Here is a 13,535-nt window from a genome sequence, read left to right as displayed (position 1 = left end):
CTTTTAGAGGGAAAGGAAGATCATTCAGCCCTATGGTAGAGCATGTTTATTTTCGGATACTGGATTAGATGTAGTGAGAGGGATATGCAGAGTTTTAAGTGTTACATTGGAAGAAGTGAGGGAAAGTGCTTGGGATCATAAAATGCAAATCTAATGTTGCCACTTCCTCATTTCACTGAGTGAATGGTGTTTATAACTGCCTCCTTACTTTCTTCCCCATTCCATTATAAAAGAGAGCCCATTTTAACTATTTATGCTAGTTCTTTATGTGTTGCTTTGGGTAGAACTGAATCCCATGGCCCCAACTAATGAGTTAGCACGACTTTGTTCTATTCTATGTAAATTGTAAAAAAAAAAAAAAAATTCTTTGAATTCTTTACTGCTTGATCCTCTCCTATTAGTGTTATTTTGGAGGAGAGTGTTGTTTTTCCCAGTCTATAGTCTGTTTCTTTTTTATGTGAGATGAAGCTACTAGTCCTCTAGAAACATGTATGTGATTAGATATAGCAAAAGGTTGAATTTAAAACATTCCAGTATCTAGACAAGAAATACCTAAGAAATTTAAGGATCAGATCATGGTAGGTAGTTCCCATACAACTTACCAAACTTAATTTTTGCCTCTACGGTTTGTTTATGATCAAATATTCAAAAATGGAAAGGATAGGATATTGGGAAGGGACATTATTTATCCACATCCTGATATGTTTAATTTTCAAGATACAAAAGAAGAAAATTATTTGAAATAGATTAATAGAAATTCCTGGAAGTATTTTATTCTTGACCTTCCTCAAAAAGTAGTTTACTAAGAATATTCTGATGGTTGCCATTGTAGCAGTATCTTTGGAAACTATTAATGTCGTATAGTTGCTTGATGTATTAAGCTGAGGGATTATCAGTTGGTTTGTCTTTTTTAGTTCTGTGGACTTACAAAGAGCTCTACTTTTCATTGTTTTGTGGTGTGTGTGGAGCCCCGGACAGCGGTCATCTATTTTTTTTTAAATAGCCTCATTGAGATAAAATTTATATACCATAAAGGTCACCTGTTTAAAACATATAATTCAGTTAATTTTAGCATTACAGTTGACCCTTGAAAAATGTGGAGGTTAGGGGTGCCGGCACCCCCCACATGCAGTTGAAAATTTATGTATACTTTTGACTCCCCCAAAACTTAACTAATACTCTTCAGTTGACCTGAAGTTTTGCTGATAACATAAACAGTTGATTAACACATATTTTGTAAGTTATATGTATCACATACTGTATTCTTTTTTTTTTTTTTTTTTAAGTTTATTTATTTATTTTGAGACAGAGTACCAGCAGGGGAGGGGCAGAGAGCAAGAGAAAGAAAGAGGATCCCAAGCGGCAGTGCAGAGCCCAATGCAGGCTTGAACTCAGGAACCATGAGATGATGACCTGAGCCAAATCCAACAGTCGGACGGACATTCAAGTGACTGGGACACTCAACTGACTGAGCCACCCAGGCACCCCCACCTTTTATTTTCTTTTTTAAGTAATCTCTACATCCAAGGTGGGGCTTGAATTTACAACCCTGAGACCAAGATTACCTGCTCCACCAACTGAGCCAGCCAGGTGCCCCTTATATACTGTATTCTTAAAATAAAGTAAGCTAGAGAAAAAATATGAAGAAAATTATAAGGAAGAGAAAATACATTTATAATACCATACTGTATTTATTAGAAAAAAATCTGCGTGTAGATGGACCTGCAGAGTTCAAACCCCTGTTGTTCAAGGGTCAAATGTATTTTCAGAAGTGAGCAGCCAGCACCATAATCTAGTTTTAGAACATTTTTATCATCTGAAAAAGAAACCCCATAGCTGTTAGCAGTCACTTATTACTCCCCCTTATCACCCTAGGCAACCACTGATCTACTTTCTGTTTCTAGATGTTTCATATGAATGGGATTATACAATGTGTGATTATTTGTGTCTGCCTTCTTTACTTGGCGTAATGTTTTTTGAGGGTCATCCATGTTGTAGTATGCTTCATATTCATTTCTTTTTATTGCTGAATCATATTCCACTGTATAGAAGTCATCTATTTGTATTTACTCTAGGGATTTCTCACTAGTACCAAGCTGTATCCCAGATAAACCTTTTCAAAGAGTTTGGTAGTAGATTACCACCTTATCCTTGTGCACTAGTGACATTAGTAGGTTTGCAAAAGTTTCCCTGTCACCTTTTGGGCTTTTTTGTTTGGAGCAACAGTGTAGCTTTTTTAAATTTAATTTTATTATTATTATTATTTTAATGTTTTATTTATTTTTGAGAGAGAGAGACAGAGCACGAGTGGGGGAGGAACAGAGAGAGGGAGACGCAGAATCTGAAGCAGGCTCCAAGCACAGAGTCCGACGTGAGGCTCAAACTCATGAACATCAAGTTCAAACAGCGCATGAAGGCTGTTTGTACTTTACCATTGCCGCTCACCTGCCGGTTAAGTATTTTTTGTCTGAGCAAGTATCCCTTTAGAGTACTTGTTATATTGTATTATAACTTCATTTGTGTGCCACTCCACTCCACTAAGAGGTCCTTAGGAGTGTAAAGGTTGTGTCTTACTCATTTTTATTCCTAATGCCTACCTTAGTGCCTGGAAAGGACAGCTCAGTAAACGTTTGTTCAGTGACTGAGCAAACAAGTATTAGGTTGGCCTGACTAAAGTCATTTCACAGTGACTAAATTAAGAAGGAGGAGGAAGAAGAGGGTGAGGATGTGGAGTGGGGATGGGGGACAGGCTGGGGGAGGGGGAGGGTAGGAGTAGTGGGGGTATTGTAGTTTGCGGAGAGAACTGTCTTGTTTTTTAATATATCCTGAGTCTGGCAGAAGTATTCAGCAAAAGGCATTGGAAGGAAGGAAGGAAAGGAAGGAAGGAAGGAAGGAAGGGAGGGAGGGATAAGTCCTCTATTTTAACCCTGTCCTAGAATATTTAAACTGTAGGAGATATTTTTGGGAACAGACACTCTTGTTGCCTAAACTGGAACCCTGAATAGTTACCCTGTTCCATCCCCATTCTTGCTTCATTGCTAAGCTGCAGGGAGTTTGGTTAGTGGCCTTTCAGTTCTTTTCACCGAACCTTCTAACTGTAGTCAAGCTTCTACCCTGGCCAGGAGTCCCTCTCTTCTGCCGTTCTGTCCCACCAGCTTTTGGTCTGTAACATCCCTCACTGTGGCAACTTTCCTGTCACTCTGTGTAAGTCTGTTCCTGTCTCAGGGACTGAGGTGTTGTCTCATCAGAACAATGAGGAGTGGTGAGCTCCTTGATCTTGACAGTCTCTGCCCTCCCAGCCACACCCTGGCTGCCCAGAGCTCTACTTCACTTGAGCCTGCAACCATTTTGGGTTTGGTAACCCTTCCAATAAATGGGACCAGACTGTCTTAAGCATTTTCTGATGTTTATATAGTAAAACAAAAATAGTGCTCTTTCTTCTAATAAAAATTTGTCTGTGATGGAGTATTTCTCTCAGGTGTTTGAATTAATACCTTTAACATTAATGTGCAGTATTTAGAAAGGGTTTAAAGAAATGAGATCAAGAAGAGTTGGTACTGTTTACCCTATTTGATGTGAATGGACAAAGATTGGAAACAACTCCCCCTGCTCCCCCAATCCTACTTTGGGAAATAAATGCATGGTGAATGACAGCCAAGGGAAAGTCCCAAATTAGAATTTGGATGTCTTTGTTCCAGTTTTCATTCACTTAGTATTCTTGTTGGAAGAAGAGACTATCAAAAAGGATACATTATTTAAGTAGTAAATTTCCAATTATGATAGACACATTATTTATGGATATTTTCTCAAGGAAATGTAAATGTTAGGGCAATTGTGAAAGAGATGGTATCGGGTACTGCACATTCCAGAGAGTACTTTCTGACTCTGCTCAGCTTTATTTAAGATTTTATCTACTGTGAGGCTTACTTATTAGTTACTTTATAGTCCAATGTCATAGAAGGTTAATTATAAAATTTTATGAAGTCTTTTTTAGCAATAAAAATCTTACACAATAAGGCTTAAGCTTTGCATGTTTCTAATTAGCTTATTTAACAGATTAATTTAGATTGACACCAAGTCCAGATCTCGGGGCTAGAAGTTCAACAGTTTGCTAACTGTAGTATAGTTTTCTTTTTATTTGGTTTACCCCTTATCTTCAGGAGTCCAGTTGCTCTTGTGTGGTCTGATCATGTGGTCATATCACATCAGTCATAACATTATGCATTCATTTTAGCTCCACCCAGACTATTTTTTTATAGACTTAATTTTTAGTGCATCTTATTTCAGGGAAGAAGGGAGGGCTTTAAGTCCCTCATCATGGGAATTCATCACGAGAATCTTTTTTTCAAACTCCCATCCAAGGAAAGAAACCTGAGATAGGTGTCTTTCTATATAAGCAAACTTTTAGTCTTTCTTGCTTATCATTTTTCTTTGGATATGTTTCACTTTGATTTTAAAAATATACAGAGGATGGAATTTTAATTTCAGAATTATTATTTTTTGTTTAAAACTGAAATTACAGTGTTTTTTTTTTAAGTTTAATTTATTTTGAGAGACAGAGAGAGAGCATGAGTAGGGGAGGGGCAGAGAGAGAGAATCCCAAACAGGCTTCATGCTGTCAGCGCAGAGCCAGACAAGGGGTTCAAATCTGTGAACAGTGAGATCATGACCTGAGCCCAAACCAAGAGTTTTGAATGCTTAACCAACTAAGCCACCCAGGTGTCCTTAAAATTAGTGTTTTTATTTAAAAAAAATTTTTTTTAATGTTTTTATTTATATTTGAGAGAAAGAGAGAGACAGTCAGAATCTGAAGCAGGCTCCAGGCTCTGAGCTGTCAGCACAGAGCCTGACACGGGGCTTGAACTGAACTGTGAGATCATGACCTGAGCTGAACTCGACTGAGCCACCCAGGTGCCCCAAGACCTACTTTATTAAGTTCTTTGACTCTACATTCATGCAGTCAGATGATTATTTACAACGATTTCATATAGGTTAGCCATCAAAGCCAAGTGGCTTTTACCTGATTAAGAGTTGTTTTACCTTGAGGTGCCTGGGTGGCTTAGTGGTTTAGCATGGGACTCTCTTGGTTTCAGCTCAGGTCATAATCTCACGGTTTCATGAGTTCGAGCCCGTGTGGGGCTCTGTGCTGGCCGTGCGGAGCTTGCTTGGGATTGTCTCTCTCTTCCTGTTTCTCTCTGCCCTTCCCCACTCTGTCTCTGTCTCTCTCAAATAAAAAAAACTAAAAAAAAAAAAAAAAAAAAGAGTTGTTTCCCCCCCCTCCCTTTTTTTAAAGTAATCTCCACACTCAACATGGGACTCAAATTACAACCCTGAAGTCAACAGTCTCATGCTCTACTAAGCCAGCCAGGTGCCCCAGAGTTGTTTTAAAGTTTTAAAGTTGTTTTTAACATAGAGAATTGATGCCTTGTGATTGTTTTCCTTATCAGCGAATTCAATATAATTGACCTCTCATTCTTAATTGCTCTTACAACATGAAAAGGGAAGTTGTAAAAATGTTCTAAAGCAATTTAGTTAAATTCATGGTATTTCACCATTTGTTGGCAGGACTTTGTGTCATTGTATCAGGATTTCGAAAACTTCTATACAAGAAACCTCTACATGAGGATTAGAGACAACTGGAATCGACCGATCTGTAGCGTGCCTGGAGCCAGGGTGGACATCATGGAGAGGCAGTCTCATGATTATAACTGGTCCTTCAAGTGAGTCTCAGTTGGGAAATTATCTCTTGACAGCAACAGAAAGGAATTTCTTCACTTCAGAATTTATTCTATTGCAAATTGAGTATTCTGTTAAAACAAGAGTCGAAGCTGAGAGTACAGCACAACATAGTTTCCTTGCATATAGTTCATCGTTATCCAGATTTTTAAAATATATTTTTCTGTTACATTTGATACTGTGTTGGATTATAACTGAAAACAAAGTTTGACTAATTAAAAAGAAAAACAAGAAGCCAAAGAAAAACTGTCCTTTCTGTTATGCCACTTACCAGAATCAAGTGTCTGAATATACTTCTAGATATTTTGATTTCTCGAATGGTTCCAGGATATATGCAATGCTTTTACTTAAATAGGCTGAATAGTTTAGAAAACTTTTCATATTCATAAAACTTTATTGTTTAGATCTCACAAGTATTGCATGGTTGCATTGTTACTATTAAAAAAAAAAAGATAATACAGATAAATGAAACATTCCCCCATGACAACTAACCACTATCCCTTCTGCAAATCCACTTCTCCACAAATCTTCACTCCCCAGAGGTGACCACTGTTACCAGTTTGTTGTGTATGATTCCTCCAGATGTTTTCTGTGGGGTATGTATGTGGTGAATCCACTGGGGTTACGTACAGGTAATTTTTGATTTATAAAAATGGGACCATACTATAGAAATCATTTTATATCTTGCTTTTTTCTTGCTAACATGTTGGTAATATCCTGCTTGTCTGTATCCACAGCCAGCTTAATATTAGCAGTGGCTACTTAGCATCGTATAGTATAGATGTATATAGTGTATGGCAGGTTGGGCTGCACCATCCTTTGTTAAAAACCCCAAAATTTCAGAGTTCAAACAGCAGCAGTTTCTTGTCCACACTTCCCGTCCACCTTAGGTTGGTGGAGCCTCTGAAACATGTTATTCTCACTGGTGGGCCCAGGCTGATTGAACTTCCATCATAATGGAATGTCACTGGTCTGTGTGCCTGGAGAAGGGGCATGGTAGATAAATTGTGCAGTGACTCTGAAAGGATCTTTATGCAGCTATCCTTTCGTATCTGTGTGGAAATTGCTGAGTCAAAGAGTATGTACTTCTTTTAATGGAGAAGTCCTGCCAAACTGCCCTCCAAAAAAAAAAAAAAATTACTGACTGATATTCTTATCTACAGTATGTGAGACTGTCCTGGCCAACACTGGCTATGGTCAGTTTTTAAATCTTTATCATTATCTATACGTGAAAATTACTATTTTGTTTTAACTTTCATTTTCTTAATTTTAGTTTCTTAGTGAGTTTGAGCTTCCTTTCTACTAGGCCATATTCTCCCTACTTTCTGTATATGGTACTTCCTTTTATGTCATCAGTGTGTTTATTATTACGTGTACATATTTGATTTGCTCATGAGTTTCATGAACTTTTATGGTATTGAAATACAGGTACACAGGGAATATAATTAAAGGTGTTATAAACATGGGTTCCTACAACTATCTTGGATTTGCACGGAATACTGGATCATGTCAAGAAGCAGCTGCCAAAGTCCTAGAGGAGTATGGAGTTGGAGTGTGCAGCACTCGGCAGGAAATTGGTAAGTGCAGGCTCTGTTTGGCCAGCTAATGTTCTTAATTGTGCTACTCAGGAGGGAATAATGCTGATACAGAGCTAGAATAGTAAGCATCCAAATACATACTTTGCCATATAGTTTCTGAAATAACGGATGATTTTAATGTGTTCAACACATGTTGAGACATATTTATCTTTTCCATTGTATTATAATACAAAATATCTGTAGAAAAGTTCCATAAGTATTTGACTCATTTGCAGCTTTAATGTTCACTTTGTTGGCTTTTACAAATGGTAGTGGTTAAGAGTGCTGTTTCCTAGGCCTGACCCTGTGGGCATATGAGGGTTATTTAATCTGTTTCCATGCTGGTAAGTGAGGGTGAGAATAATTACTACCTTGTAGGGCTATTGAAGAATTAATTCATATAAAGCATTTGTGACTTGGCAAATATTCAGTAAATGTTAACTTTTTGTTATTGTACCTTTACAAAAGGTAAAGGTGAATAGATTTATATAAATAAATTTCATTTTTGTTCATAGGACGATTTCAAATTCTTCTGTTTTGTTCCAGAGAACTGATAACTATAAAGGTTAAAAGGCAACTTCTGGATATTTATTACTATGAATCACCCTCAAACTTAGTGGATTAAAACAGTAATTCATCATTATTTCTCATAGGTCTAAAGATTGGCAAGCTTAGCTGGGTCATTTGTACTCAGGTCCTTAATGACATAGTTTAGGAAGCATGGTGCAATGACGATATATGGTAATCAGACCTTACATCTTTATGGCACTTTGTAGTTTTTAAATTTCTTGAGCCTTTTCTCTCTTTTGATCCTCACAACAATGTCATGAGGTAGATAGAGCAAATATTATTATTGGTATTTAGCAGATATGAAACTGAAGCCCAGGGAGGTTAAATGACTTGCTTAAAGCTTTGAGGACTTGTAGCATCTCAGTTCAGCAGCCTTTTTTTCACCATCTTTTCTGCATTGATCAGTCTTGTTCAGTCCTTACAGATTTGATTATTGACATAAAATCACAATACAAAGTGAGGGAGGATGTTTTTTAACTTGTCTTTTGCTACATAACAAATCATTCTAAAACCTAGCAACTTAAAACAGACACATACATTTATTTGCTTATAATTCTGCCATTTGGAGAAGCCTTGATGTTTATCTTAGCTCCATGTGGTGTTGGGTGGGGCATTATGGCTGAGAATAGAGTATCCAGGGTGGTTTCACTTACATGTCTGGTACCTCAGTTGGGTAGTGGGATCAGTCAAGGGCTGGCTGAGCCCTGCATTCCTCTTCCATAGTCTCTTATCCTCCAGAGGCCCTCCTGCTCCCCGTGGCTTTTCTTTACAACAGGCTAGTTAGACTGTTTTGTGTGGCAGCTGACTTCAAAAGTATAAAAGCAGATGTTGCCAGGCCTCTCAAGGCCTAGACTTAGAACTATCAAGTGTCAGCAGGAATGGGAGAAATTGTTGGCAATCTTCTTTACAGAAATTCCATCACAGGTGCTGAATCTGAAGGTATTCAGATCTGAAGTGGTATCGACCACGATGTCTTTCATTAGCCATTTCTCTTCATACTACTCTTCCATAGAGCTTAGTCTGAAAAGGTTGTAACATGAAGACTGTGATTTCTTTTTATAAAGTAATGAGTAACTCTTAAATTCAGGATTTGGCAGTGTTAACTTCACTAAGTTCTTCACACAGGAAACCTGGACAAGCATGAAGAACTAGAGAAGCTTGTGGCAAGTTTCTTGGGAGTAGAAGCTGCTATGGCATATGGCATGGGATTTGCAACAAATTCAATGAACATTCCTGCTCTTGTTGGCAAAGTAAGACTTGTCATTTATGAAAACTCTCTAGTATGTTGTAAAGCATTCAGAACAAGCCAAAGGCTGTTGTAAACTTCATACCAAACCTGGTCTGCCGAAAGATATTTCTGTCACAAATTTTTGAATAACAAGATCACATGGAGACTTAGTGGAAGCTTTCTTGCTAGAACTCATGATTCTTTACTCTTCCAATAGAGGACTCTTGCCTTCATCATTCATGTGGTTTTGAAAGGGATTCTGATAAAAACCTCATAAAATGCTAAAATTTTGAAAGAAAGAATGTTTAATTTGGAAGGTTGTTTAACAGGTGGTTTTTCCTAAGTAGAAAAATTTGAAAATACATAGGTACCCTAATACTTGTTCTTATAATGCGTGTTGCTCAGAGATAATATAGGCAAATTATAGGCATATATGTAAAGTGAAGGTAATACTATAGGTTAAAAGTAAGAATATAAGTTAATAATAGTGAAGGTTTGAAGCACCTGGGTGGCTCAGTCAGTTAAGTGGCTAACTCTTGATTTCGGCTCAGGTCATGATCTCACAGTTCACGAGATCAGGCCTGCATCGGGCTCTGCACTGACAGTGTTGAGCCTCCTTGGGATTCTCTTTCTCCCTCTCTGCCCTCCTGTGCTTGCACTCTCTCTCTGTCTCTCAAGATAAGTAAATAAACTTAAAAAAAGTAATAATGAAGGTTAAAAGTAGTAGTACTAATAAAAATAATAATTTAAGAAGTGTGTATTTTTTGCTGCCTTGTGGGTAGAGTTTGTAAGGGGGCAGTTAAGGAGAGAAGAGATAAGAGACTTTGTAAATCACATTTTAGCAGACTGACACTCTCAGCTTGAAAGGGCCCTCAAGGAATTTTATTTATTTTTTAAATTTTATTTTAAGTAGGCTCCACACTCAATGTGGGGCTTGAACTCACAATCCTGAGATCAAGAATTGTATGCTCCACTGACTGAGCCAGCCGGGTGCCCCAGGTTTTTTAATATTGATATTTAGGAATTGTATATTGAAAAATTGGTAGATTACTGAGTTGGAAGACTTGGGTTTTTGTTTGGTTGCTTATATATTCAAATTTATTTATTTATTTATTTTGTATATTCAAATTTAGCTCTATGACTGTGAGCATGTCACAGCCTTCCTTTTTTTTTTCTTTTTTTTCCTTTTAAGTTTTATTTATTTAAGATATCTCTACACCCAAACCTGGGGCTCAAACCCATGACCTCCCAACGTCAAGAATTGGCCTGCTCTTCTTTTTTTTTTTTTTTTAAATGTTTATTTTTTGAGAGAGACAGTGTGAGTGGGGGAGAGGCAGAGAGAGGGAGGGAGACACTAGAATTGCCTGCTCCTCTGACTGAGCCAGCCAGGCACCCCGTCACAGACTTTCTGAGCCTCAGATTTTGCTTTGTAAAATGAGGTACTTGGACTAGGTTAACTGTAAAGTCCTTTTCAGTTATATAATGTATGGTTTCTTTTTTTTTTTTTTTTTTTTTAATTTTTTTTTTTTTAACGTTTATTTATTTTTGAGACAGGGAGAGACAGAGCATGAACGGGGGAGGGTCAGAGAGAGAGGGAGACACAGAATCTGAAACAGGCTCCAGGCTCTGAGCTGTCAGCACAGAGCCCGACGCAGGGCTCAAACTCACGGACCGCAAGATCATGACCTGAGCTGTAGTCGGACACTTAACTGACTGAGCCACCCAGGCGCCCCTATAATGTATGGTTTCAAGGCACACATGGAACAAATAGAGAACAAATACCAAGGGAGGAGGTTTAAACCCAATTATATTGATATTATATGATATTATATTAAATATAAATGGCTTATACATTCCAATTAGAAAAGAGAGGTTGGGGGCATCTGGGTGGCTCAGTCATTTAAGCATCTGACTTTGGCTCAGGTCGTGATCTCACTATTCATGAGATCAAGCCCCACGTTGGGCTGTGCACTGACGGTGCAGAGCTGGCTTGGGTGTCTCTCTCTCTCCTTCTCTCTGCCCCTTCCCCACACACACTTGCTCTCTCTCTCAAAATAAATAAACTTAAAAAAATTATTTTTTCAAAAAGAAAAAAGAGCTTGTCAGATTAGATAAAATTAAGTAGGTTTCTACCAAAAACCTACTTTAAAGACACAGGTTAAAAGTAAAAGGATGAAAGGAGATACAGCAAGCAAACAATAATTGAAAAGAAAGTTAGAGTGACTATATTAATATAAACAAAGATTTCAGAGCAAGGAATATTTCTCGGGGTAAAGTGGAACATTGTATAATGATACAGGAGTTAATTCATTAAAAAGATAACAATTTAAAATATATCGGTACCTAAATAGAGCTTCAAAGTACATGAAGCAAAAATTGATGAAAGGAGAAATAGACAAATATATAATTGTTACTAGAGATCTCTATATCCTTCTCTGAGTAATTGATAGAACTAGGCAGAAAATCAGCAAGGTTAGAGAACACTTGAAAAACATTATCAACCAACTTGACCTAATTGACATTTATGAAACATTTTACCCAATAACAGCAAACATTTACCAAGATAGGCCATTTTCAGGGCCATTAAACAAGCCTTAACAAAATTTTAAAAATTTAAATTATTCAAAGTATGTTCTCTGATTCTAATGCAATTAAATTAGAAATCAGTAACATAAGGGGCACCTGGGTGGCATCCGTAAGTGTCAGACTTTGGCTCAGGTCATGATATCACGGTTTATGAGTTTGAGCCCCACATTGGGCTCCGTGTTAACAGCTCAGAGCCTGGAGTCTGCTTCAGATTCTTTGTCTCCCTTTGCCCCTCCCCAACTCGTACGTGCCTGCTCTCTCTCTCAAAAACAAAATTTAAAAAAAAAAAATCAGTAACACAGAGATACCTGGAAAATGCTCAAATATTTGAAAAAACATACTTCCAGATAACTCATAAGTCAAAGCAGAGAGGCAACATAGAAAATAATTTGAATGAAATGGAAGTGAAGCATATTATAATTTGTGAGACAAAGCTAAAAGCAATTCTCAGGGAATATGTAGTGTTAAGTGCTTGTATTAATAAAAGAAAAGTTTTGGGGTGCCTGGGTAGCTCACTTGGTTAAGCGTCCGACTCTTGATTTCAGCTCAGGTCGTGATCTCATGGTTCATGAGATGGAGCCCTGTGTTCCATGCTGACAGCTTGGAGCCTGCTTGGGATTTTTCTCTCTCCTTCTCTCTCAGTCCCTATCACCCCTCCCTCCAAAATGAAAAAAATAAACATTAAAAAAAAAAGAAAAACATTTTTTTTGAAGGAGAGAGAGACAGAGTATGAGGAGGGGAGAGGCAGAGAGAGAGGGAGACACAGAGTCTGAAGCAGGCTCCAGGCTCTGAGCTGTCAGCACAGAGCCCAATGTGGGGCTCAAGCTCACGAACTGCAAGATCATGACCTGAGCCAAAGTCAGATGCTTAACTGACTGAGCCACCCAGGCACCCCAAAAAAGAAAAATTTTTATGGAAACCAATTTGACAATAAATTTTATATATAAAAAAAACAACCACATTTTGAATCAGCTGTCTAAATAAGGACTTTGAAAAAGAAGAGCAAATTAAAGAGTCCCAAAGAGTCCAAACAGAGGAAAGATAAAATGAAGGTAAATTCAGAAATCAATGGTTTAGAAAGGAGACAATGGGGAAAATGTGTGAAACCAAAGATGGTTCTTTGAGAAAATGAATAAAATTGATAACTCTCTAGCCAGACTGGTGAGGATAAAAAGAAGACACAAATTACCAGTGGCAGGAATGACAGAGGGCACATCACTACACATCCTATAGACATAAAAAGGATAATAAGGACATTTTAAGAACTTTATGCCAGTAAATTCAACAACTTAGATACAGTGGACACATTCTTTGAAAGACCTAAATGTATGGTTCTTTGACTTCGTCACGTTGATTATAATACATTCCTGTCCTACATTTTAGCAGTATAAATCTTGAGATTCTTACTTGGAATTTCTCAGAATTTTTCACAGTAAAGAGTTAAATAATCTTGTTCTATTCTTCCCTGTATGTTCAGAAACTCTAATAATCATGTAGAATTAGAGATCTTATATACAGACACGGAAGGTCTTACCTTAAAGATTTATCTTTCAAATCAAGTATTTTAGTTGAAATGTTATTAAGTATCATTTAATCTATTAAAGGCAGGAACCAATACAGTTTTAATATTTCTTTGAGTCTGATACTAAATTCTATGTGAGGTTGTTGATTATTCAGCTTCAAGGAAGGGGGAAACAGTATACTGTAGAATAAGAGCATGTGTTCTGGTAGCAGAAGCTTTGTAATGAATCACTTAGCATGCTTGTGACCTTGGGCAAGGATTGTTAACTTCTCTGAAAGGGAATTTCCTCATATGTAAAGTGGGGATAATAATAGTA

The 13,535-nt window shown here is 37.4% G+C and overlaps 1 protein-coding gene across 1 annotated transcript in view; it reads left to right on the top strand.

The window, feature by feature from the left end:
* The window catches only part of SPTLC2 (serine palmitoyltransferase long chain base subunit 2), a 107,553-nt gene that overhangs the window by 30,440 nt on the left and 63,578 nt on the right, over positions 1 to 13,535 (top strand). Inside the window, exons 3-5 of the mRNA XM_019427325.2 lie at positions 5,566 to 5,720; positions 7,165 to 7,313; positions 9,009 to 9,133. Of these exons, the coding sequence (XP_019282870.1) occupies positions 5,566 to 5,720; positions 7,165 to 7,313; positions 9,009 to 9,133 (429 nt within the window). The remainder of the gene's footprint in view (positions 1 to 5,565; positions 5,721 to 7,164; positions 7,314 to 9,008; positions 9,134 to 13,535) is intronic.

The sequence above is a fragment of the Panthera pardus genome, unplaced genomic scaffold (genome assembly GCF_024362965.1).
Source record: "Panthera pardus isolate Hobbes unplaced genomic scaffold, ASM2436296v1 HiC_scaffold_24, whole genome shotgun sequence".
Lineage (NCBI taxonomy): Eukaryota > Metazoa > Chordata > Mammalia > Carnivora > Felidae > Panthera > Panthera pardus.
The sequence above is the reverse complement of the archived record's forward strand: the minus strand, read 5'-3'. Positions and strand labels throughout refer to the sequence as shown.